Source organism: Cavia porcellus, unplaced genomic scaffold (genome assembly GCF_034190915.1).
Source record: "Cavia porcellus strain 051 isolate PalLab524CR breed Dunkin Hartley unplaced genomic scaffold, mCavPor4.1 scaffold_4, whole genome shotgun sequence".
Classification (NCBI taxonomy): Eukaryota; Metazoa; Chordata; class Mammalia; order Rodentia; family Caviidae; genus Cavia; species Cavia porcellus.
The window spans coordinates 62760527-62785801 of NW_026947487.1; the positions used below are offsets into that span (position 1 = coordinate 62760527).

The 25275-nt window shown below is 37.0% G+C and overlaps 1 protein-coding gene across 29 annotated transcripts in view; it reads left to right on the forward strand.

Annotated features, from left to right (window-relative positions):
* The window catches only part of Sec31a (SEC31 homolog A, COPII coat complex component), a 67258-nt gene that overhangs the window by 15644 nt on the left and 26339 nt on the right, over positions 1–25275 (forward strand). For 11 of the 29 annotated variants that reach the window (XM_063247155.1, XM_063247156.1, XM_063247153.1 and 8 more), the window contains 13 exons: positions 1396–1538; positions 6291–6390; positions 7589–7750; positions 7944–8096; positions 10411–10647; positions 12236–12310; positions 14771–14809; positions 15273–15350; positions 18389–18464; positions 18890–19068; positions 20846–20972; positions 21812–21957; positions 23116–23289. In XM_063247155.1, coding sequence (XP_063103225.1) covers positions 1396–1538; positions 6291–6390; positions 7589–7750; positions 7944–8096; positions 10411–10647; positions 12236–12310; positions 14771–14809; positions 15273–15350; positions 18389–18464; positions 18890–19068; positions 20846–20972; positions 21812–21957; positions 23116–23289 — 1689 coding nt within the window. The remainder of the gene's footprint in view (positions 1–1395; positions 1539–6290; positions 6391–7588; positions 7751–7943; positions 8097–10410; positions 10648–12235; positions 12311–14770; positions 14810–15272; positions 15351–18388; positions 18465–18889; positions 19069–20845; positions 20973–21811; positions 21958–23115; positions 23290–25275) is intronic. The other 18 variants (XM_063247162.1, XM_063247166.1, XM_063247178.1 and 15 more) reach the window with 3 other exon arrangements.

The following is a 25275-nucleotide window of genomic DNA, read 5'->3' on the forward strand; positions in this document are numbered from 1 at the left end:
AATCACTTTTCCCCTTGCTAAGCAAAATAATAAAGTTCCCATTAAGCCAGATTGGATATTACTAATGCTTATTTCATAATATACTGATTTTCCTTGGCTAGCTGTTTCCAGGCATTGCCAGCACCTTAATTGATACTTAGCTTTTCCTAGAGATGTATAAATTTTTCCTGTTAGAAATTGTATGAGTATGAACTTTCAGTTTTCAAACTTCTGGCTTTATCCAGTTAGATTCTGCCAACAGGAGCCACGATCTTTCTGAACATCTCCGTAGACACAGCTACAGAGCACATTAAGTTCCCAGCTTTACAAATCGTTGTCATTAGATACTGTAAAGTAGTTTAGATAAAATTCAGAGATTTTTTTTCTTTGTGTTTTTACTAAAATTGTCTACTTTGACATTTTCTAAAACAGGGTTGCTTGGGCTGGGGATTTAGCTCAGTGGCATAAGCGCCTGCCTGGCAAGTGTGAGGTCATGAGTTCAATCCTTTGTACCATAAAAAAAAAAACCAAGATTGCCTAAGTTAGAATATATACAATTTTAAAACAATAGCAAACTGTTCAGATGAATATTACTTCAGAGTATTGTATTTTAAATGGATCAGGAGTTTTAAAACACAAGCTTCACTAGAATGATCATATGATAAGCATTTTATTCATCTTCTGAAATGTTTTACAGGATTTGAACTCTGGATAATTCTTATTAATGATACTTACATATTCCATATGAAAATATAAATATGAAAATATAAATCATAATTGTTGTTTCACAAATGTTTCCTTGAATTTTTTTTTATTTTGTTTTGTTTTTGAAGCACAGCTCACTATATAGTGCAGACTGGCCTTGAATTTGCTTGTATAGCCCAGGCTGTTCTAAAACTCATGGTTAACCTCCTGCCTCAGCCTCTCAAGTGCTGGGATTACAGGTGTGTGCCATCATGGCCAGCTCCTTAAGTTTTCTGATAGAAGAAATGCATAGGAAGAAGGTTTTTAAGACTACTGTTTTAAATCTGTGGCCATACATACCACCCTGAAGGCGCCTGATCTCATCTGATCTCGGAAGCTGAGCAGGGTTGGGCCTAGTTAGTACTTGGATGGGAAGACTACTATTTAAGGGCTGGGAATTTAGCTCAGTGGGATAAGCACCTACCTTGCAAGTGCATGATTGTGAGTTCAATCCCCGGTACTGACAAAAAAAAAAAAAGAAAAAGAAAAAGAAAAAGACTAGTATTTAATACTTTTAATAAAACTTAATAGTTTTAAGTTTTGGTTTAAAAAAAAATTAAGCCTGGGCTGATATTTTTTATTATTTATGTCAATAAAAGCTTAATCCTCAAATTTCATTTTAGTTTTTATAAAGTCATGTGATTGCTAAATCTGATCTTTCACTGTCTCCAGATGCATTGCTCTGGGTTGGCATGGCATCCTGATGTTGCCACTCAGATGGTCCTGGCCTCTGAGGATGACAGGTTACCAGTGATCCAGATGTGGGATCTTCGATTTGCTACCTCTCCTCTCCGTGTCCTGGAGAACCATGCCAGGTATCATGCTACTATCCAAAGAGCTTGATTTGTTTATGTTGTAAAACATAATTTGTTATCACTTTGAATTATCCAATTTTTATTTATTTTCGAATCTTTTTGTGTTGCCTAGGCTGGCCTCAAATCATGATCCTCCTGATGTAACCTACTGATTAATAGAGGCTTCAGGCATGCCCCACAGCGTCTTGCTAGACTATATTTTTCCTTTTTAATTCAGGGGTTTACTATATTGCTTTCTTGTGAATGGTAGTACTACTGGTTAGTTGTTGGTTAGTTGATTGATTGATAGTTTTTAAAGGCAGGTCTCACTTTGTAGTGACTCACTGTGTAACTGAGGAATTTTCTTTATCAAAATGGAGCCAAATCATATCAGCATAAATCCTTTGTTAAACGATTTTCTATCAGATATTTCAAAATTTTTATAAATCACAATACCTTGGGACAACTCTTGAAGTTGTTATATAATTTGATCATTACTAGGGTCATCATACTTATGAAGAGATTTTCATAAAATGTTAACAATTTTAAAATATTTTTATTTCTCAGAGTTTTTTATTTTTTAATTTTAATTTTAATTTTTTTTTTTTTACTTTGGGTTTTGAGACCGAGTCTCATGGTGTAGTTTAGGCTGGCCTTAAATTCTCAGCACTCCTCATGGCTCAGCTTCCTGAGTGTTGGGATTATAGGGATACACTACCATACCCGGCTTCTAAGTTATTACTTTTAAAGCAAACATTCTGAGAAATTACTTGTTATATTCTTTGAATTTTAATAAATATGTTGATGCTGTAAAAACATACAAGGATTTTCTCATGTTTGTTTTAATACTATTAATTAGTAAATTGACAAATTTCCTGTATTGATATTCCAGTACCCAGAGAAGTTATGCAAACTTGTTCAGTGTTTTTAAACAAAAAACAAATTTCTTTTAACAGGATGGTATGTTTTAAGTACTTTTAGCCTCTATTTCCTCTTTCCTACTTAGTGATATGTAGGCTAAAATTTAAATCCTGGGCTAGAGATTTACCTCAGCAGCATAAGTGCCTGTCTGGCAAGCAGGGGGTCATAAGTTTGAACCCCGGTACAAAAAAAAATTTTTTTTTAAATCCCTTTCATCCTCTGTAGTGAGTTTGTACTTAAAAATTTATGATCTTAAGGGGAAAAAAAGTTTATGATCTCTTCTGGAACTTCTTACAGAGAAGAGTCTAGTCAAACTTGTCCCATTTAAATGTTATGCTTCGGGGCTGGGGATTTAGCTCAGCGGCATAAGCACCTGCCTTGTAAGCAGGCGGTCGTGAGTTCGATCCCTGGTACCGATAAAAAGTTTAAAAAAAAAAAGAAGCATAAATGTTATGCTTCAGTCAGATTTTTTTTTTTTTTTTTTGGTCTTTTGTGACTAGGTCTCTCTATGCAGTTCAGGCTGTTCTTGAACTCACTTTGTAGCCCAGGCTGGTGCTGAACTTGCAACGATCCTCCTGCCTCAGCCTGCCAAATGCTGGGATTACAGGCATGTGTCACCATGCCGGGCTTCAGTCAGATTTTTGTTTTTTTTTGTTTAAGGATGATTCTGAGACTTTTAATAGTTTTGTTCTGTTATTTAATATTGAATTCATTTATTTAACAAAGTTTTCTGCCCTCAGACAACTGAACTGAAGTAACACATACAGTACATACAACACATACAATACATATAGTAGCATTGTCTTGGTTAATTTTCTCTGATTGCTGGGACAAAATATCCAACACCCAAAATGAAAAGGAAGTTTATTTAACTCATTGTTTATGAAGCTAATCAGTCCATAAGCTGGCTGCAAGGCAGGGTGGCATGGCACTGGGACAACACTTAACAGCAGCAGTCAACAAAAGCAGCCAAAGCAGAAAGAAAGGAAGAGCAAGCCTCTTCTCCTTTCATATATTGTACACAGGCCACTCCCCTCCAGGGTGAGTACAGGATGAGGATATTTACAAATAAGGATCCTGGCTCCCCTCTGAGTCTCTTAGTTAAACTTCTAAACTGCTCAAGTTGACACAATGTATCAACCATACAAGTTACCTTGGTTAACCTTCATTATAACCTTTTGGATGCAGTTATTGTCACATCTTGAAGGTCACAAATTGAGGTTCAGCAAGGTTAACTTGCCTAAAGTCATATAACCAGCACCATGCTGACTTCCACCCCAATTGGTGGGATCCCAGAGTCTGTTTGCTCTATACTGCCTTCCTCACTGACTCCAGGCTTTGGAGTAGTCAGAAGTTAGCCGAACATCCTAGTGGGTGCCAGGAGCAAATCAGCCTCTAATAAATGAAATAGACATACATTATAGAGTACATTTTTGATGCCACTGGAGGAATTTGATTTGTTTTAATTTTTTTTGTTCTTTGGAGATAGGATTTTACAATGTAGATCAGGCTGATGTTGAACTCACTTTGTATCCCAGGCTGGCCTTAAACTCATGGCAGTCCTTCTGCATCAGCCTCCATAGTGCTGGGATTACAGGCATGACTGGAGGAATTTAATGTGGGCTATATATTTTAAAATACTTAGCTGGTTATCATGGCACACACCTGTTATCCCAGCACTCAGGAAACTGAGGCAGGAGGAGTGTTGCAAGTTCAACACCAGCCTGGGCTACCAAAGGAACTCAGGGCCAGGCTGAGCTGCATAGCAAGACCCTGTCTCAGAAAGACAAAGAAAAAAAAATAGTATTACATGTAAATAATAAATATTTTGAGTATATATTTGAGTTATAGTTGTAAAGGACAATATAGTTACATGAGGAAATAACGGTAGGAGCAATGTGTTGTATCATGACATGTCATAACTTGCAAATGATCAGAAACTACATCCATGTACTGTATATGTGAAAGGAGAGAAACCTGGGAAGTAACTGGCTAAATCAGTGAATCTAGGTGAGGCATGTAAATTTTCGTGCTGTCATATAACTCATAAAGGTTTGAACATTCTTAAGTTTTTTTTTTTTTTGGTCTTTTTTCGTTTTTATCGGTACCAGGGATCGAACTCACGACTGCCTGCTTGCAAGGCAGGCGCTTATGCCGCTGAGCTAAATCCCCAGCCCCTGGTTTGAACATTCTTAAACTGTTGGAAATAGAATATATTCAGGCAAACTGGTCCTTGTACAATTCTGTACCAGTATTTTCTTGACTCTGAAGGAAGTAAGATTATGAGACTATTATCCAATTATTAAAAACTTTTTTGGGAAAGGATAATCACCACTAATTGATAACAAGACTATCTTTCTGGTTTGTTTTATTTGTTTGTTTTTTGGTGCTGGGGATTGAACTCATAACCTTTCACTTGCCAGGTAGGTGCTTTATCTTTCTGGTTTGTTTTATTTGTTTGTTTTTTGGTGCTGGGGATTGAACTCATAACCTTTCACTTGCCAGGTAGGTGCTTATGCTGCAAGCTAAATCCCTAGCCCTCTTTAAGTACTTCAAAAGGTTAAAAAAAAAGTAGCACTGTGCATCTGTTTTACCTTTCATGTCACTGAGACAATAACTGACACCTGTAGATTGAAGGAGGCATGGTTTATTTTGACTCATAGTTTATAAAGGTTTTAGTCTGTAGTCTGCTGGCTCTCGGGCATGGTTGCATGGCAGAGGAGAAACACTGTAAGCATAGTGGTGGGAAGCAGAGTGATCAAGGAAGAGAGGGACATCTGGCTTCTAGGCCACAGCCCCAGTGACCTACTTCCTCCTGGTGTCACATTTAACTATAAAGTCATAAAAGGACTGGTCCATGGGTAAGCCTTGTGCCCCGCCATGGTCCATTCACCTTTCAAAACCATAACAACAAGTATACTCTCACTGAGCTACATCTGTACAGTCTAGCTTGTCTACTTTGGAGAAATACTCAAACTGAATTCTAGCTTCTAATAGAGTAAGTAGCATAGGCATGAATACAGAAGAGAGAAATAGTAACAGTGGCTTTCCATGGATTATGGTGTATGGAAATTTTTGTTTGCTTTGTGCTAATCTGAATTTTCAGAACTTTTACCAGAAAATACTACTTCGTTATACTGAGGATAAAAGCATCCAAAATTCAGTATAATACAAAAAACTTAAAATTGCATCTCTGGAATTTCGATCTTGTGAGACATAGTTTAAATTTCTTTTTAAAAAAAAATTGACACAAGAAGAATACATCCTTGGTAACAAGCTAGAAATGTAAACAAAAGAGTGAAAGTTATATTTCCGGCCCTCTCTAAGTAAAATATTTTATTATACCTAACTTACACAGTTCCTATAATAACTTTACTAAAAATGGAATGTATAGATATATATAACTTTTTCATTGATTATAAAAATAGTATACCAGAATTTGAGGTAAATTTCTACAACTTTTTGTTTTGTTTGATGGTGCTGAGGATGAAATCCAGAGCTTTCTGCAGGCTGGGCAAGTGCTCTACCATTGAGCTATTACCCTATAATTTAAGTCTGTACTTTCTAATCCGAAGATGGTTTGTAATTTATTATCACTGAGTAGATTCATATTGACCATTTGCATTCATTCTTTGCTCATACACTGGACACTGTTTTCAACATCCATGTCTTTGTAATGATCCACACTAAATTGTAATGAACATGACTAAATTGGCTTCTAGAAAGATTATATTAAATTATTCTTCTGTTAAAGTGTGAGTCTCCAAAACCTAAAAGAAATAATTTAAGATTTTTTTTCATTGTATTGTAAACTTCCTCATTTCTGTCATTTTTTCCTTGTATTTTTTACAGAGGGATTTTGGCAATTGCTTGGAGCATGGCAGATCCTGAATTGTTGCTGAGCTGTGGAAAAGATGCAAAGATTCTCTGCTCCAATCCAAATACAGGAGAGGTATGAGGAGGAAATGTTTCTCAGTTTTATAGAAATTGTTGTTTCCAGTTAAATGAGTAATTTTCCATATAAATGTTATAGTGCACTTGAATAATTAAAAACCTGACAAAGTAAGAAGTAGGTATGAAATGTTAATCCAGTGTAGATTTTTTTTTCCAGAAACATTGTCTAAAATCATTTCTTCCAACCAGAAAACCTAATCACTGAAATAGCACATAAAAGGTAGTAATAAATATCTTGTTTCCAATAAAGTGTGTTCATTACGTAGCCTCAGAAATACTTGTTTAGGAACTGGGCTAGCTGAATAGTAGAGTATCTATTTAGCATGCATAAGCCCTTGGGTTCATTCTAGAAGACCAAAAAGAAAAGCAGCAATAATGATAGTACTACTTAGTTTCTATTTTCTTATGAAATGACACATCATGCGTGAAGCCAAAGTTCAGATCATTAGACGTATTTCTTACGGCCTACAACCAGTTCTTTAAATTACAGTTACCACTCTAACTTTGAAGCGGTAACAACTGTGGTGACATTGTAAAGATTTTACATCAGCAAGTGTGACTGTTGAATTTGAAACCTGTTATTCCAGGGATCCTGTTGTTTCTGGTGGGATTAAGCGGGTGAGACAGTGAAGGAAGGGTGAACTACTTCCTTTCAGGTTATAGAGTTTCCTTCTTAAGGTTGATTATAAAATATGGCCCTCAGATATCTTTAAGTATGAATCTTGTCAGGCAAAAACAGTTAAAAAGGACTGTTGATCTTTTACAGTTCAGTAAGTCTTTCAAACACATCTACTATAATTTGAAGAAAAATTGAAAACCTCACTTTTAAAGATAGGTTTGTTTAAATCTAGTTGAAACATTAGAAGCATTTCTGAGTAGCCTTCTGGACTACCACAGTGGAATAAAATCTTACAATAAGGCCGGGGATTTAGATTTAGCTCAGTGGTGTAAGTGCCTGCATGGCTAGCACGAGGTCGTGAGTTTGATCCCCAGTACCCAAAAAAAAAAAAAAAAAATGCATTCCAAAATCTTGCAATAGATTTACTTGGCTGAAGACATTTTATAAAGTAAAATGTTAAATGTGCTTATTGACTGACTTAATTCAGGGATTTTGTTTATAAAGTGGCTATACCCTTTTCTCATTTTTTTTTGTTTACTATGTTTATAATTTCTTCATTTGTTTTTGTATGACTTAGGTGTTATATGAACTTCCCACCAACACACAGTGGTGCTTTGATATTCAGTGGTGTCCCCGAAATCCTGCAGTCTTATCAGCTGCTTCCTTTGATGGGCGAATCAGTGTTTATTCTGTCATGGGAGGGAGCACAGATGGCTTAAGGCAGAAACAAGTTGACAAGGTAATAGGAAGTTATAAGGCTTTTGATTACATATCCCCCAAATCACATTGAATAATTGTTTTGAAAATAATTTTACTGACCAATCGTAGTGATTTAACACTGTCAGATGATTGTAATAAAATATTTTAGTACATGACCTGAAAAACTGCAGTACATTTAATGTATATATTTTTTTTCCATTTTAAATTTTAAGCTTTCATCGTCATTTGGCAATCTGGATCCCTTTGGCACAGGGCAGCCCCTTCCTCCATTACAGATCCCACAGCAGACTGGGCAGCATGCTATAGTGCTCCCCTTGAAGAAGCCTCCCAAGTGGGTCCGGAGGCCTGTTGGCGCTTCCTTCTCAGTAAGTGGATTTTGTTTGTGTAGTTAATAGTGACAAAAGACTTTTCCAGAAAAGTCATTTTAGGATCATTCATATGGTAAAAGTAGGATTTAAAATGTGTTTGTGGGCTGATCATTGTTCAAAATGGTTTCTTAGAAAAAAGTGGGGCCTTTAAAAAAAACATTATGGGAAAGTATACATGATATAAAACTTATCACCTGTACCACCTTTAAAATACATAGTTTAAGTCCGAACATGATGTCATGTACCTGTAATTTCAGCCACTCAACAGGCTGAGGCAGAAGGATTGCAAGTTGAGGGCCACGCAGGAGGCTTCAGGTCTAAGTCTGTGAGCAAGAGTGCAGCAGGCTCAGTGCTGTAGGTGCCTAAACTCTTTTTCCAAGAAGGTGTCTTGTTTCTGTGCCCTCCAGAGGGAACAGAGGTGGTGTCCTCATGGCGGAGGGACAGAAGCACTGCCTGTTGTCTCCCTGCCCCTTTAGGCTGCTGTTACCTCCATTCTGAGGTCTGTGCCACCCCCCTCCCCCATACTGGGGCTTATATTCACAACCTCATGCTTGCCAGGCAGGCACTTACGCTGTTGAGCTAAATCCCTGGCCCCTCTCTGCCCTCTTGACTTAATCATTTTGAAAGTTCAGCATGGCAGCATAGTGCTGTGATCTTAGAACTCTGGGAGGCTGAGGCAGGATGATCACAGTTTCAACCTTATCCTGGGCAATTTAGCTACTTAATGAAACTCCACATCAGTCAGTATTTACTAGAGAAACAAATATAATACAGGATACAAGTTGGCTTGCATTGGCCACCCACAGTCAGATGAGTAAGAGTGCAGAGGGTTTGTTTACACACTGGAGACTGAAGGATGCTTTCGAGGGTCTGGAGCTCACTGCGTTGTCCAGTTTGAGTTTGTATCAAGAGGCCGATGAGCCTGTAGTGCAAGGCTTAAAGAGTGCTCTGGGAGGCTGAAGGATCTGCAGCAGAAGCTGAAGAGTCTGCTGGAAGCCCTGAGATGACATCCAGTATGAAGGCGAAGACTAGAACTGCCCTGAAGAGCAGAAGCAGATCTGTCCTTCCTCATTTCCCCTTTATACCATCCAGATGACAGGCTGGCCTCGGGTGGGTCTCCCACACCTTAGAGTGTAGAATTGCAGAGCCAATTTAATTGGACTTCTGAAGTTGACACAATCAACCCACCATCACAGACTGTTTCAAAATTTTAAATAAAAAGGGAGATACATGGGGCCTGGCAAACACAAGGTTCTGAGTTCCTAGTTCAAAAAACAAACATACAAAAAACAGGGTATAACTCAGTGCAAAGGCCTTGGATTGAATCCCTAATACTGGAAGAAAAAAAAAAACCATCTTTAATGCTTTCATTTTGGAATTTTAGTTCCTATACCCAAGTTTCAAAGGGGACTCCATGAGCTGCTTTCTTTTCTGTCAGTCCTAAGGAGTGAACCCAGGGTCTTGCACTGAACTATATCCTCAGCTTTTTTTTTTCTTTTTGAGATGAAGTCTCACTATGCAATTCAGGCTGCCTTTGAGCTCACTTTGTATCCCAGGCTGTTCTCAAACTCACAACGATCCTCCTGCCTCAGTCTCAAGTGCTGGGATTACAGGCATGTACCACCAACCCCGCTATTTTTTAATTTTTTCTTTTTTGTCAGAGCCTTGCTAATTTGCCCAGTCTGACCTCAGACCTGAGATCATCCTTCCTCAGTCTGCCAAGCAGCTGAGATTACAGGTGTGTTCCCCCAGGCCCAGCTAGTAGAGTGTGCTTTACTTGGACTTCGTCAAGTACAGCACGAATTCTGAAGACTAAGCCACTGCTAGTAGGTTTAGTCTGCTACTAATATGCCAAGAAAAGAACATGTAACCTTGTAGGTAACTTAAATCTAACAAACATTTCATAAGACCACAGCATGTGCAGGTGCCTGGGTTCCATCCACATACACGCAGAGCGTGAGCATGAGAATGGCCCCAATAGTCATTGTACTAAGCATTACAGAATCAGAAAAGCAGACTTGGTTCTGTTTTTTTCTCTATATTTATTTTGTATGAACACATTGATGTTTATTGTCTACTTCCTATATACAAGATGGAGAAATTGTGGGGCGCAGTGAGTAGTAAGGTGGGTTGCAGTAGTGTGTGTTAGTAACTGAAGACTAGGCTGTAAGACTGGAAGGAACATGGGAAAGTGCTAATGTCATCCACATGGGTGCCTGTTTCAACCGCAGTTCTGTTCCTGTGTGGTGTTATAAGTGTGTTTTCGGCCACATCCTTGTGATGAAAAATGATCTCTTTTGTTCTTATGCAGTTTGGAGGCAAGCTGGTTACATTTGAGGGTGTCAAAGCGCAGTCTCCCCAGGGAGCTGAGCAGCAGCAGCACCACCACTACGTGTTCATTAGCCAGGTGGTGACAGAAAAGGAATTCCTCAGTCGTTCAGATCAGCTGCAGCAGGTTGTACAGTCGCAAGGGTTTGTCAATTACTGCCAGAAAAAAATAGATGCTTCTCAGACAGAGTTTGAGAAAAATGTGTGGTCCTTTCTGAAGGTAAGTTGTCATTTCAAGTTATTTCATTTTGTTAAATTTAAATACAACTGTATCTGTTTTATTCTGAACCTTACTTCCTGTTAAATAATTGTGAAAGTGTGACTTCAGAATCTCATGAAATTTAAGAATACAATCTAATTTCTTAAGTCCTTCTCTGTTTGGACAAACCTATTATGAAATACTTTTCTAGTAAAACACAACACAGCAGATACAGTATATTTCAGGAAGAAAGATTGCATTCAAACTACAACATAAGGGCCACTGCAATCAAAACATAAAATGTGTAATATATGTAATAAAGCTTTTTAGGCAAATGGTAAAAGAGATGAGGCATAGAAGTGAGAGGTTTGTGGTGTTTTCATCCCACTGTTGAGGAATTTAGAGGAGAGAAAATAGGTTTTTACTGTTTTTTTTTTTTTGTTGTTGTTGTTTGTTTGTTTCCGGTACTGGGAATTAAACTCGGGACCTTGCACTTGCCAGGCAGGCACTCGGCTTGTTTTGTCTTTTTTGAGGCAGGGTCTCTCTGTGTAGTTCAGGCTGGCCTTGATCTCATTTTCCTGTACAGGTTGGCCTCAAACACGATCCTCCTGCCTAAGTCTCCTGAGTGCTCAATTGCATTTTTGACAGTAGACCAGTCGGCTTAACAATTAGGATTTTCTGGTTGGTCATTTTGCCTCTACTGTAATGTCTGGAGTTTGTTTGTTTTTTGTTGTTATTGTTTTGTTTTCTAAACTCAGACTGACCTTGAACTCACTATGTAATCCATACTGGCCTTGAACTCATGGTGATCCACCTACCACTACCGTCCAACTACAAAGATTACAGGTGTGTACCATCACGCCTGTCTCTCTCTTTTTTGAGACAAGGTCTTGCTGTGTAGTCTAGGCTGGCCTCAAACTCACTGTGTATCCCAGGCTGGCTTTGAACTCACAGCAGTCGTCCTGGCTCAGCCTCCTGACTGCTGGGATTATAGGCATGCACCACTACACCCAGTTGGAATGTATGTTTCTTGACACTGAATTGACACTGCTTTCTAAGGAAAGCAATCTCGAATACAGTAAGGTTCAATTCTTCTTTTTTTTGGCAGAAGGGGACAACCAGGAATTGAACTCAGGACTTTGAACTTGCCAGGCAGGCACTTATGCCACTGAGCTATATCCTTGGCCCAGTAAGGTTAATTTCTAGAGTTGAAGAATTTATATTTTGCAATTTAATATGAAATTTGAAAAAAGTGTTTTATGATATAAAGTTTTTCATATGAGCTCTGCATACACATATCCTTTGGATGTTAGCTTGTAGTTACCAAAATTATAGTTCAAAAGGAAGTTTTATTCAACCAGGATAATTAATTACTAGTATACTTACTGTTAAAAAATAACTAGTTCTTTTCTAATGGTGAATCTTCAGAATGATGTAGTAGATTTTAGATATTTTTAATTTTTACTTGGAATTTGGTCTGTTCTTTAAAAACTTAGGCTTAAGTATAGATCTTTGTTTCAAGAATATATATGTGTGTGTGTGTCTGTGTGTATATATATATATATATATATATATATATATATATATATATTTGTTTTGTTTTTGAAAGGTGAACTTTGAGAATGATTCCCGTGGAAAATACCTTGAGCTTCTAGGATACAGAAAAGAAGATCTTGGAAAGAAGGTAAACTATTCCCAATTACTAAGCATTTAATAAGAATTTGTAGCTAGTGAAGTGTTGCATTGCTGTGATCCTAGGACTTGGGAGGCTAAGGCCAGAGGATTTTAAATTCTAGGCCAACTTGGGCTGAATAACAAGTTCAAGGCCAGGCTCAACCACATAGAAGGACCCTATCTCAAAAAAGATAAAGTGGAGGTGAGAAGAGATTGGAGATGTCCTGGGTTAAATCCCCAGTTGTTGTCATCTCCCCTGCAACCCTTGGCCAAAGAAAAAATTTGTGTTTGGTTCCCCAAAGAATTTGTGTTTGGTTGCCAGAGTTTCAAATACGTATTACCAAACTCTACTTTTTACCTGGATTAGAAGCTACTGGAACCATCATCCATTCAGACTTGGTTGTTTGAAGAGTTGTATCTTGACAGATATAATACCACACACAACTCTGACAGCAGCAGAGTGTAAACAGTGGCTTTCTAGGGGAAAGAGGAAGAAATATTAGTGGTCTTCCCCATGTTCAGTATGGTCAGGTGATGAGAAACAGATTTTTGTTACCACAATTCCCATTTAACTGTTCTGATGCCGAAACTGTGTATTGGATTGGTCCAGCTCACAAATAACTAATGAGTATCTTGGAATAGGAGTGATTTATTATTCTTAACCCAAGTAAACAACAGTCCATGTGGCTTTATTAACAATTTAACTTAAACATAAAGAGGATTCCCTTCTAAAAAGAGGAAGTCATGTTGCAGTTTGTAGTACTCTTGTCAAGAAATGGATTAATATTTTTCCACAGTGTTTATATCAATAGCAACTTTTTTGTTGTTGTTTTTTTGGTACTGGGGATTGAACTCACAACCTTGCACTTGCCAGGCAGGCACTTATGCCATTAAGCTAAATCCCCAGGTCCTCAAATAGCAGTTTTTAAAGAACACTGGAAACCTGAAGACAGTAATGTAGATGACAGTTTCTATAATACTATGTGGTGATTGTTAAGTGGTATAAACTGGGTGTCATGCACTCTGGAGCCAGACATCATAGCTTGCTGCTTGGAACTGTGCTTCTCCTCTAGAATTCATGTTTCCTTTTATTATTAGCCTGAATTACTCAATATGTAACTCCTCCAAATCTGTAAGAGATTACTATAAGAATTTTATTGATGCCTGGTAGGAAATAGAACCTGATTATCAAAATATACCCATTCTTTCCATAGTGAGTACCTGAAAAATATACTTGCCAAAATTAATTTTAGTTATTTTTGGGGGCTGGGGATTTAGCTCAGCGGCATAAGCGCCTGCCTTGCAAGCAGGCAGTCGTGAGTTCGATCCCTGGTACCGATAAAAAGCAAAAAGACCAAAAAAAAAAAAAAACAAACAAAATTAATTTTAGTTATTTTTTAAAAGTAAAAAACTAAGGGCCAGGGATTTAGCTCAGCGGCATAAGTGCCTGCCTTGCAGGTACGTGGTCATGAGTTCAATCCTTGGTACCAAAAAAAAAAAGTAAAAAAATATGCTGTCTATAAATAAAATATGCAGCATATATAATAGGAAAAGTACCATCTACCATGATACATCCAGGAAAACTACTTTTTGTCAGTGTTGAAATGGATATATAGTAGCTTCATATATGTTTATGATTAAATGTCATTGAGCATTAAGAAAATAAAAAATTAAAAACAATAGCTTTTTTTGTTTTTAATTTTTTGCTTGGTTATTTGTCTTTGTTTTTAGACAGGGTCTCATAATGTAGTGCAGGCTGGCCTAGAACTTGGTTATGTGGCCCATGTAGCCTGGCTGGTCCTCCTACCTCAGCCTCTCTAATGCCAGGATTGCAGGCATAAGCCACCACACCTGGTATGTTTGTTTGTTTTTTGAGACAGGGTCTCCCTGTGTAATTCAGGTTGGCCATGAACTGTATAGCCCCAGACTTGCCTTAAGCTCTAGGCTAGTAGTGCGAATTTATGGCATATGTTATTTTAAGACACAAGATGTTAATATATGAGTTGTTGTTTCCTAAACTAAAACCTCAGTATTCAAGTTTCATTGCAGTGTTGGCACTTTGCAGTAAATATGTAAATGGGTTTTGTATTGTAGTTTGGGCACTCATCTCTAAAAGATTTACTGTCACTGTCTAGGCAGTCCTCCTGCTTTAGCCTCCCTAGTATAGGATTACACGTGTACACCATCATCTGAGGCTTTGCATTTTAACAGAAACATAGAAAGGAATATATTTGTTTTGAAGTTAGTTTTGTGACTAAACAGCAGAACAGGATGACATCTGAAAGAACTGCCTGTAAGTGACATGTAGAGCTGCTGAGGCGATTCTGCACAGATGCTATTGTCTGTTACATTATCCCTGATAAGGACTTTTGTGAGTTTTTGCCAACAAGAATGAAGTGAGAGGTGAACATTTGCAGTATGGCTTGAAGTACAATTCCATTTAGTAGGTAAGTTGTTATTTTCTTTACAGATTGCTTTGGCTTTGAACAAAGTGGATGGATCCAGTGTGGTAAGGTCTTAAAAATTAGCTATCTTCTAAAATTTTGGTTAGGTCACAACAAAGAAGGAAATGTGATCTAAGAAGTACATCTGATTTGTGCTTCACAAATGTTGATTCTGAGTATTTTATTAAGTTCATAATTCTTACTTTAAAATAGCCTGTGTTTCACTGGCAGAGCATACCTTTCTTTTGGCGTATCTGAATATTGTAAAAGAGGAAGAATGGGCTCAATAACTGCTCATATACTTTAAAGAAATCTTTCTGATGCTGGGTGACATTGATAGCAAAGAAGAGGAAGGTGTTAGAAGTTGTTTTTTGCCTCTCCTCTAATGTTCCTCAAATAGATTGACTCACTGTTGTTCCCTATGATCAAAGTGAATGCTGTTGGTTGGATCTTTTGTCTTCCTTGTTACTAATAATCTTTTCATTCTACATTCTTCAACTTCCTTTGAAATCATTTTGTGTACCAAAGGCTCTTAAAGACTTTGACCAAGTAGCACAGAGTGATGGGGAGGAGAGCCCTGCTGCTGAAGAGCAGCTCTTGGGAGAGGTACTTATTTTTTTTTTTTTTCATATTATATTGGACAAATATTGAAATATGAACATTTTCTTGACAGTTTGTTGCAAAATAAATTTGGAACATATTGTTTTCTCAGAAATGTTTAGGGTTGCAATCTGTTTACTTAGAAGGACAGAAGTATCCTCTCTAAAGTCTTTTAATTCTCTAACCTCGCTTCTGGATTATATGCTTTTAAAATTAACAGTTGAAGTGAGATTGACTTAACTTGCATAGAAGACTATTTTATTCAGAAATCTGCTTTCATTGCATGTAAAATTAATTTTTTTCTTGGCATATTAATATTTAGGGTCCACTTCAGTGGCATAGCCTTCGGAATTAGTCCTGAACTTAGCGCCAAGGAGAGAACACTTCACTAACTGAGCATGGTGGCGCATACCTGTAATTCCTGCTACATGGGAGGCTGATGCAGGAGGGTGCTAAGAGACCAGTCTGAGAAACTTGTCAAAATCCTGTCTCCAAATAATGAATTAAGAAAAGGGCTCAGGGTGTAGTTTAGTGTAAGGCCCTGGGTTCAGCTCACAGTGCTGAAAGAAATTTTTCTCTAAACTGATTGTCCTTTACTGTAAATATGTCCTTCGTTTTACTTGGTAATTTCTGTAACTAATCAAAAAGAATCCTTGAACAGAGTTCTATCATTAATTTTTTTTCCTTTTGATTTTCTTAAACCACTAATCTGATTCTATGATTTGCTTTTCTTGCTTTCTAATTTTATTTCATGTTGGAAGATTAATCAGAAGCTTCTTGGTTTTGAGCTCACCTTTAACTTTTCTTTGCCTTTTGTGACTTGATGATATACAAACTGGAATATTCTATATAATGTTACTAAGTTGTAAAAGTCACCCACATATTTCAACTACTACATACAGTTATTAAAATTTTTCCTTAGAAGTAATACGGCCTAGCCAGGCGAGGTGGTGCATGCCTGTAATCCCAGCAGTTGGAAGGCCGATGCAGGAAAATCATTGAGAGTCTGAGACCATCCTGGGCTACAAAGTGAGCTCAAGGCCAGCCTGAACTGAATTGTATAGTGAGGTTTTGAATATATAAGAAAATTGTACTGTTTGGGCTTTGTGTATATTTAAAAAGTCTATAAAGATGTGTTTATTATAGAAAGCAAATTTGAAAAAATAGTTAAAAGATTTTTCTGTGAATTTTGGCAATGATCACTAATGTGATTAACTTAAATTTCCAATGGCTTAGAGTTTTTAGATTCTAAAATGAATCTCTTTAACTGGGGAAAGGATATAGAACCATGGTTACTCTTTTGTAATAACTATCCTTAGCTGTGCTGCACCCTGCACTTGAATGATTCAGTTCCAAACCCCTGACTTTGAATTCTAGGTGCTTACATTCAGAAGTATAAATGGCACAGGTACAGAAGGTAGTTTATCTTAAAGGTATGACTAATTTGAGTACCTTTATAGAAAGAGCTGTGCCTTTACTTAAAAAGTTGTATGGACTACAAGTTTAGAATCCCTAATCTAAAATCTACTAAAAAAAGTTTTAGATTTTTTTTCTTTTTTTGAGATACAAAATTTTCCTATGTATTCAAAACCTTCAATGTGTTTGCTACTATGTTTGACAATCAAACAGTATAATCAAGATAAAAGGGTATTGCTATGTAGTTCAGGCTAGCCTTGAACTCCCTACATAGCCCTTCCTGGCCTCATACTCACGATCCTCCTACCCCAGCCTCCCAAGTACTGGGATTACAGGTGTGTACCACCATGCCCTGCTAAGTTTTAGGTTTTGGGCCATTTTAGAATTCAGATTTTTTGAATTAGAGATGCTTAACCTGTAATCTCAGAAGTTTATAAAAGAAATGAATGTGTTTTTACCAGACTGATCTGCTGTTCCAGATATGACTAATTTGAGAGAATGTGAAATGTATAATTGAACTTGAGTATATTCAGAAGTACTCAGATTCTACCAATAAAATCTGATTGGGCTAAAAAGAACATATAAGACAATGGTGCTAAGTTAAGGTACACATTTAGGTATATTGTTCCCCTTGGATTACAATTACTTTTTATTCTTGTCTTTTATTAAGTTTCTCATATAAAAGAAATCATGCAATTTTTAAATTTAAAAAATGTAGTGTAAGTTTAAAAAAAAAAAAAAGCACTCCCCTGATTGTCATTTGTTAAAATTTCTTTTTTCTCTTTGAAATAAAATGAATTTGAAAAAAATTACAAGTCTGGAAATAATGTGTTGCTTTGGTGAGGGAAGTATCTAGGGATTGAATCCAGGGCCTTGCACATAGTAGACAAAATACTCAACCACTGAGCTATGTCCCAGGCCCCTGTTGTGTGTCTGTATGCCTAGGATACCAGGTGATTTTTTTTTTTTTTTTTTTGGCACCCGAGATCAAATTCACAACCTCACGCTTGCTAGACAGGCACTTATGTCACTGAGCTAAATCCCTGGCATGTTTTTTTTTCCTTAAGGATTCAGTTATAACAAAAAGATTCAGCCAAGTCTAGTAGACAGGAATGTTTACTTATTAGAAGTAGGATTGTCTTAAAAGCTAAATGTAATTTAAAACATGGATATTTTGTATTTCTCAAGCTATTTGTACTTGAAGCATCTAACGAAAATGCTCCGTTTCAATAACTTTTCAGATACCATATCTATAATGAATATGTACGCTTGTCTGTTTTACATTATTTCTGATGGTCTTGCACAATGGGAATTAATACTTCAGGAAGTCATAAATCTGAGTATAAATTTAGAAATGAGGGGCCAGAATTACAGATCAGTAGCACAGCACCTGCCTGTCAAGTTCAAGGTTTTAAGTTTGATTCCCTGCACAAAAAAAAAAAAAAAAAAAAAAAAAAAAAAAAAATATATATATATATATATATATATATATATATATATGGACTTCTCTGGAATGACTTGGCATATTGTCTAGTCAGTGGTAAATAATCATGTATAAATTTTATTTTCTTAATAAATTGTCCCATAGTTTCATTTTGACTAAATTGCTGTCTTTTGTCTCTGCTTAGCACAATAAAGAAGAAAAGCATGAATGTGAATTTCTGCCCTCAGCTGGCGGGACATTTAATATCTCTGTGAGTGGTGGTAAGTACCTGTTGGTTCCGATTTTTAAATTTTTTCAAACTATTTGAAAGCTAATGGTTGCAGTTAAAAATATTTTGTTAGAAGCAGTTGAGGGTTTAGAAAGAACTGAGTTACCGTGTAGTATATGCAATCAGTGTCTTGAGAGGGGTGGGGTGTTTGGCACTTGAGTCGTCCGTGTTCATCTAGTCTAAGGAATCAGCAAGTAGTGTTATTTTACATGTACTTCATTGTATATTTCCATGGAACTCTCCTATAAAAAACTAATAGCTTATGTCAGAAATTTAAAACTCAGTAAGCAGAAGTTAATTTCTTGTTCTCCATTTGAATCTGTGTGTAAAAACTTAACGTGTATAGATTTTCTTACTGTAGCTGATTTTGATGACAGAAACCTTTGTTGAACTTGGCTGTATTTTTCCTTCTTGCAGATATTGATGGCTTAATTACTCAGGCTTTGCTGACGGGTAATTTTGAGAGTGCTGTTGACCTTTGTCTACATGATAACCGCATGGCTGATGCCATTATATTGGCTATAGCAGGGGGACAAGAACTCTTGGCTCGAACTCAGAAAAAGTACTTTGCAAAGTCCCAAAGCAAAATTACCAGGGTATGTTACTTTCAAAACAGATGAATCATAGCCTATTTGTCTTCCTGATTGCAAAAATAATACACTGGGATGTACAAAACGCTAATGAATGAACCTATCCATAATACTTTAACTCAGAAATAGTTGTTGGCACTTTGATGTGATTAACCCAGCTTTTGTTATTTCTATATATATTTTTAAAATTAAAACTCTTTTTCATATTATTATAGAAAGGTTTAAATAGATAAAATTGTTGAGTTTTTTGTTTTGTTCTGTTTTTGTTTTTGAGACAGTCTCAATATATAGCCTAGGCTGGCTTTAAACTCACAGTGTAGTCCAAGCTGGCCTCAAATTTCATGGCAAATCCTCCCGCATCAGCCTCCTGAATGCTCGGACTACATACCCAGTCAAAAAAAAATTTTTTTTTTTTTTTTTTTGTCTTTTTCCTTTTTCCTTTTTATCGGTACCGGGGATCGAACTCACGACTGCCCACTTTCAAGGCAGGCGCTTATGCCGCTCAGCTAAACCTCCAGCCCCCCAAAAAATTTTTAACATAGAAAATTTTAAAGTTAAAAATATTAGATTCCCCTAATCCTGCCAACAATCTTTTGCACAGCTTTCAATACCTCTTTCTATATATTTATAGAATTTTTTTCTGACAGGATCATGTGATATGTGTGGTTTCATTCATGTTGTCATTTACACTACTTTTTCCATCATTAAAAGCTCAAAAGATTTTAACTACTTAAGTATTATTTAATAAGGATGTGTTTATTTCCCATATTTGGGTATTTATGCATATTCTAATATTTTCCTTATATAGGTGAACACCATTATGTGTATAGTGATAAAAATCTGTGTTGGGGGCTGGGGATTTAGCTCAGCGGCATAAGCGCCTGCATTGTAAGCAGGTAGTCGTGAGTTCAATCCCTGGTACCAATAAAAAGGAAAAAGACAAAATAAAAAAATCTGTGTTGTACCTAAAGATTTGTGCAGATTCTAATTGATTACCCCATAATACTAGGTTAAATTTCTGGTACAAAGGGTCTAAACTCTTACAAGGATCCTGCTTGATGTTATTTTCTGTATCATAAGAAGGTAATGTTTATGACAGTTACTTTACATAAAAGTCATGTCAGTGTTGGTTGGTTGCTGTCCACACTCCCTCCTCATCCCACGTGCCTCTCTCACTGTCACAGCTCCTGCCTTTTCTCCCTGTGACAGGCTGCCTTTTGGCTCCTAGCTCACTTTGTGTTCTGTCCTACTTTGTATCTCATGTCTCCTCAGCTTGGAATGCTTTTTACTTCTCGATTAAGTTATTTCCTGCTCATTCTGTTTAAATTTCTGTGCAAAAGCCTTCATGTTGAGGCAGTTTTTCTGACCTAGTAGACCAGGTCACATCTTCCTGTTAAATGTTCTGCTGGTCTCGTACACCTTTCTTTTCATCATTTTATAAAATATATTGGTGTGGCTTTCCTAAGAAAAAAATAAAACCTTCTAATTGTGTCACTTGTGCAAGAAAGTATTTTTTTGCTGCTTTATGAAATACTCTAAATAGCAGTTTTATTAGCCAAAGTTAATCTTTATTAATATACTAAAGACTTATTTATTTTTTTCATCTTTTTTGAGACAGGGTCTTGTTGTTCAGTTCATGCTGACCTTCAGATAATTTGTAGCTCAGCCTATTCTGGAACTTGCAAAGATCCTCCTGCCTCAGCCTCCCAAATGCTGGGATTACAGGAATGTGCCACCATGCCTACCTAACGGTTTAATTTTCCTTTTCTTTTCTGTTCCCAAGCTCATCACTGCAGTTGTAATGAAGAACTGGAAAGAAATTGTTGAGTCTTGTGACCTTAAAAATTGGAGAGAAGCTTTAGCTGCTGTGTTGACTTATGCTAAACCGGATGAGTTTCCCTCTCTGTGTGGTAAGAAATGAGCTTTGCACTTACTACATTAACCGCTGAATTGTAAATAATATTAATATATTTCTTCTTAACATTATTTCTAAAAATACTGTTTAGTGAATCTGATTTCAAATATAACAAAGTTGGAAGTTTGCCTCAGCCACTTAGCTAGTTTGATAACCTAGGAAAACTTATTTTCTTTTTTTTTTTAAATCGGTACCAGGGATCGAACTCACGACCGCCTGCTTGCAAGGCAGGTGCTTATGCCGCTGAGCTAAATCCCCAGCCCGGAAAACTTATTTTCTAAGCCTCATTTTATTCATCTTTAATAGGCAGCTCTCACTTATTAAATGTTAACTGATAAAATTAATAATTGGGTTTGAGTAAAAATTTTCATTAGAGGCCATGACTAAATTGGTGGTTCAGGAATAGCAATTTGTATTTGCAGTAAAGGTTAAGTATGATAGTGTAAGAGCCAGCAATCATTCACTAAGAGTACCAAAAATTGCATGACACTAACTATTTTCATAAATAATTGTTGGTAGAACTACCATTTATGCCAATTCCAAATGTGCTTTTAGGAGCTTTATGTTCTAAAAGTGTTTTCATTTATTGTTTTTCCGCTCTAACTAATGAAAATCATCCTGCAGCTAGATGGAGTCCTGTGAAATAGCTTATTATATGTAATTAACTTGTCATTCACTTCCACTTATTTAATAACATTTACTGAGGAACATTTAGAGTGAGTTTGTGTCTCATTGGGTGTGAAGTTTAGTCTGTACATAGGAAACTTTCAGGGAGCTGCTCACCACTGTGTTGTAGATTACTTTGGGTATAATGTGGGTCCTCCTGTCTTACAGATCTTCTGGGCACCAGGCTTGAAAGTGAAGGAGATAGCATCTTACAGACTCAGGCATGTCTCTGCTATATTTGTGCAGGGAATGTAGAGAAATTAGTTGCATGTTGGACTAAAGCTCAAGATGGTAGCAGCCCTTTGTCTCTTCAGGTTAGTATCTTTGAAACAAAATGTGCATTTTTAGTGTTTTCTTTTACTCTACTTATGATCAAGTTCTATTTCAGAAGTTAATTTGTTCTGGAAGTGTATTGCTTTTACCCTAGTTACATTTTAAAAAATCATTTACTGGATAATTACTTGTAAATATTGCTATCCTTTGAAGCAGCAAAGTTTGAAATGATAAAATAGTGAAATGGAGTTGCAGCTGTTTGTGATTTGGTACATACTGGGCTCAGTAGATGGCAAGAGCATTAAAAATTCCCCAGAGTGGTGGTGCCACAGTAGACATGCTGAGTCTTCTGTCAGCATGTAAGCCAAGTCACCCCAGCAGAGATTTGACAGGTTATCAGCATGTATACAATAAGATCACATTAATTGTGCAAAAGCATACCATCTGAAACTTACCTTTCACTAAAAACTGTTTGTGTCATTGAAAGCTCTGTAACTGTGTTTTTCTTTTAAGGTGAGACATTTGTGTGTGAGTTGCTTTTTCTAAAGCAAAACCTCAGTATTCAGGTTTCATTGCAGTGTTGGCATTTTGTGATAAATAAGTGGATTTTGGGTTGCAGTTTGGGCACTGCTTTCTAAAGGTTCCCCATCACTGCCCTAGGGTTTGCCTTTCCTACCTCAGGTTCCTTCTTTAGTGGCCCCTCTGCCTTGGGCAAAGAAAGCTGCAATGTGGCCTAAGGAGGAGGAGGCATCTCTAATACCAATAGAGAACCTTTGTGATTAAGGGAAAATGAAGAGAATATAAATAGAAGCCCATGTATACCAATACACAAGCAAAGGAAGGCGAAAAACTGTGGGGATTCTTCTCAGTCACTGAATAACTGTATCTTTAGATTTTTCACAAGCCATTTCACCTGCGGAGTCTTGTTTTTTTTGGATACTGGGGATCGAACTCACGACTGCACTCTTGCAAGGCAGGTGCTTATGCCGCTGAGCTAAATCCCCAGCACCCCTGTCTTACTCCTTTTTCACTTACGAAACTGGAGGTCAGTAGCTATTCATAATTTTCAAACTGGAATAATATAATAAATACTATACTTAATTAACAGGTTTTAAAAATCTTAGTAACTCTTTCCTTTTCTCTACTTCCACTCATAATACTTTATTTCTCTTTCATCCTGGCTTACTTTTCTCATTTAGGATCTGATTGAGAAAGTTGTCATTCTGCGAAAAGCTGTACAGCTCACCCAAACCGTGGATACTAGTACTGTCGGGGTTCTTTTGGCTGAGAAAATGAGTCAGTATGCTAATTTGTTGGCAGCGCAAGGCAGCATTGCTGCAGCCTTGGCTTTTCTTCCTGACAACACCAACCAGGTAATTAGTATTGACAATTTGTCGTCTTCCTTTCAGTGTATGAATAAGATGATTCCAGTAGATGGCACTTGACATTAGGGAGGCATACATGAACTAGGTGGAATGTTTTGGAGCAGCTGAATCTCTAGCAACCAAATGTAGGTAAATGTTATTGACATTCTTCAAGGATCACTTTATGTGTAGCTAAGCCATGTTGGAGAAGTAGGTACTTCTGTGGTCTATAGATCCCTCTGTATTGTGGAACTATAATAGTTTAGCAAAATGAATGAAAGACCAGCTTTATGTTTAAGACTAAATGCTGATTTTGTGCATGAGATTCTTTGTAGGATTTTTTTATGTTGAAAAACTGAATATTAAGCTGGATGTGGTGGCATACGCTTGAAATCCCAGCACTTGAGAGTTAAGAGGCTGAGGCAGGAGGAGGATTGCAAGTTCAAGACCAGCCTGGGCTACAAAGTGAGCTCAAGGCTAGCCTGAATTGCATAGTGAGACCTTATCTCAAACAAAACAATGAATATTGATGTGTAAAATGTCAAATTCTCATGTGTGTCACCCTAAATATTAGCAGTGAAGTGCATTCTCTGTGCTATTTTAATCTAATACCATTTGTAGGTATGTTTTTTAAATTATTCAAGGTAGAAGGAATTGCACCACATCCTTTAATTGTAAAATCCAGCTATATCTGCATTTTTAAAGGAAATAGCTAGAATAAAAACATAGTCTTTTTTTAAAAGATAACTTGGCATAATAGTTTTAAGACCTTTTACTTCACATAATTTCATTGTGATACCGAGATAGAAGACCCTTTTAGGCCAACGTAATCTAAGGCTTTTTGTTTGTTTAGCCTTAAGTTTATAGTCTCCCCTATCCACTTGGCTACTGAGGATTGAACCCAATGGTTGCACATGATAGACAAGCACTCTACCAGAACTAGCAAACAAGCTGCCCCACCCCATCTGTGCCCGCCCCTTTCTAAGACAGCATCTTACTCTGTAGTTCAGGCTGGCATCAAAGTTGCTGTGATCCTCCTGCCTCAACCACTAAGTGCTGGGATAATAGGTATGCATCACCATGTTCCACAACCAGCCCTTTTAAAATTTATTTATTTTATTTATTTTTGTTTCCGGGAACATACTCATGGCCTTGTGCTTGCCAGGCAGTTGCTTATGCTACTGAGCTAAATCTGGGCCTTAAATTTTATTTTGAGACAGAGATGAGTTCCCTAAGATGCCCTAGAACTTTATTTTCTCATGCCTAGGGTTCTAGACTCCCTGAGATTACAGATATATGCTGTCTGCCTTACACAAATCCTAAACTGTGTTTTTAATGCCAAAATCTCATGCATTTTTAATGTATTAGTCTTAATGCTTTTCTTTGGATTTTGTTTTTGTTTTTTGGTGTTTCCTCTTTTCTGAGACAAGGTTTCACTATGCAGTTCAGGCTGGCCTTGAACTCACTTTGTAGCTCAGGCTGATTTGAACTTGTAGTAATCTTTCCTGCCATAGCCTTCCTAGTGCTGGGGAATATGGCACCTCCATGCTGGCCTTATTTTTTGGTTCTTTGAGATAAGAGTCTCACTATGTAATTCAGGCTGGCCTCAAACATGACAGTCCTCCTGCCTCAGTCTCCTGACTGGGAAGATCACAGGTGTGTGCCACCACACCTGGCTCTTTGGACTTTAAAGAACATTCTTTATATAAAACATGATTTTGATGTTATTTCCTGGTTTAACTAAGTAAAACCTGCATTTTCTGGAAAAAATGTCCTGAGACTTTGTGATTGTGTTATCATATATAATTCTTCACCATAAAATACAATAAAGTATATGTTAAAAGCTCAGATGAGCCAGTTATGGTTGTACATGCCAGTAATCCTAGTTCCTTGGTAAGCTGAGACAAAGAGTTCTTGTATCAAAATAAAAAAGTTTCAAGTGGCTGGATATGTAGCCCTGGGTTCAATCTTCAATATTGTACACTCTCCCTCCCA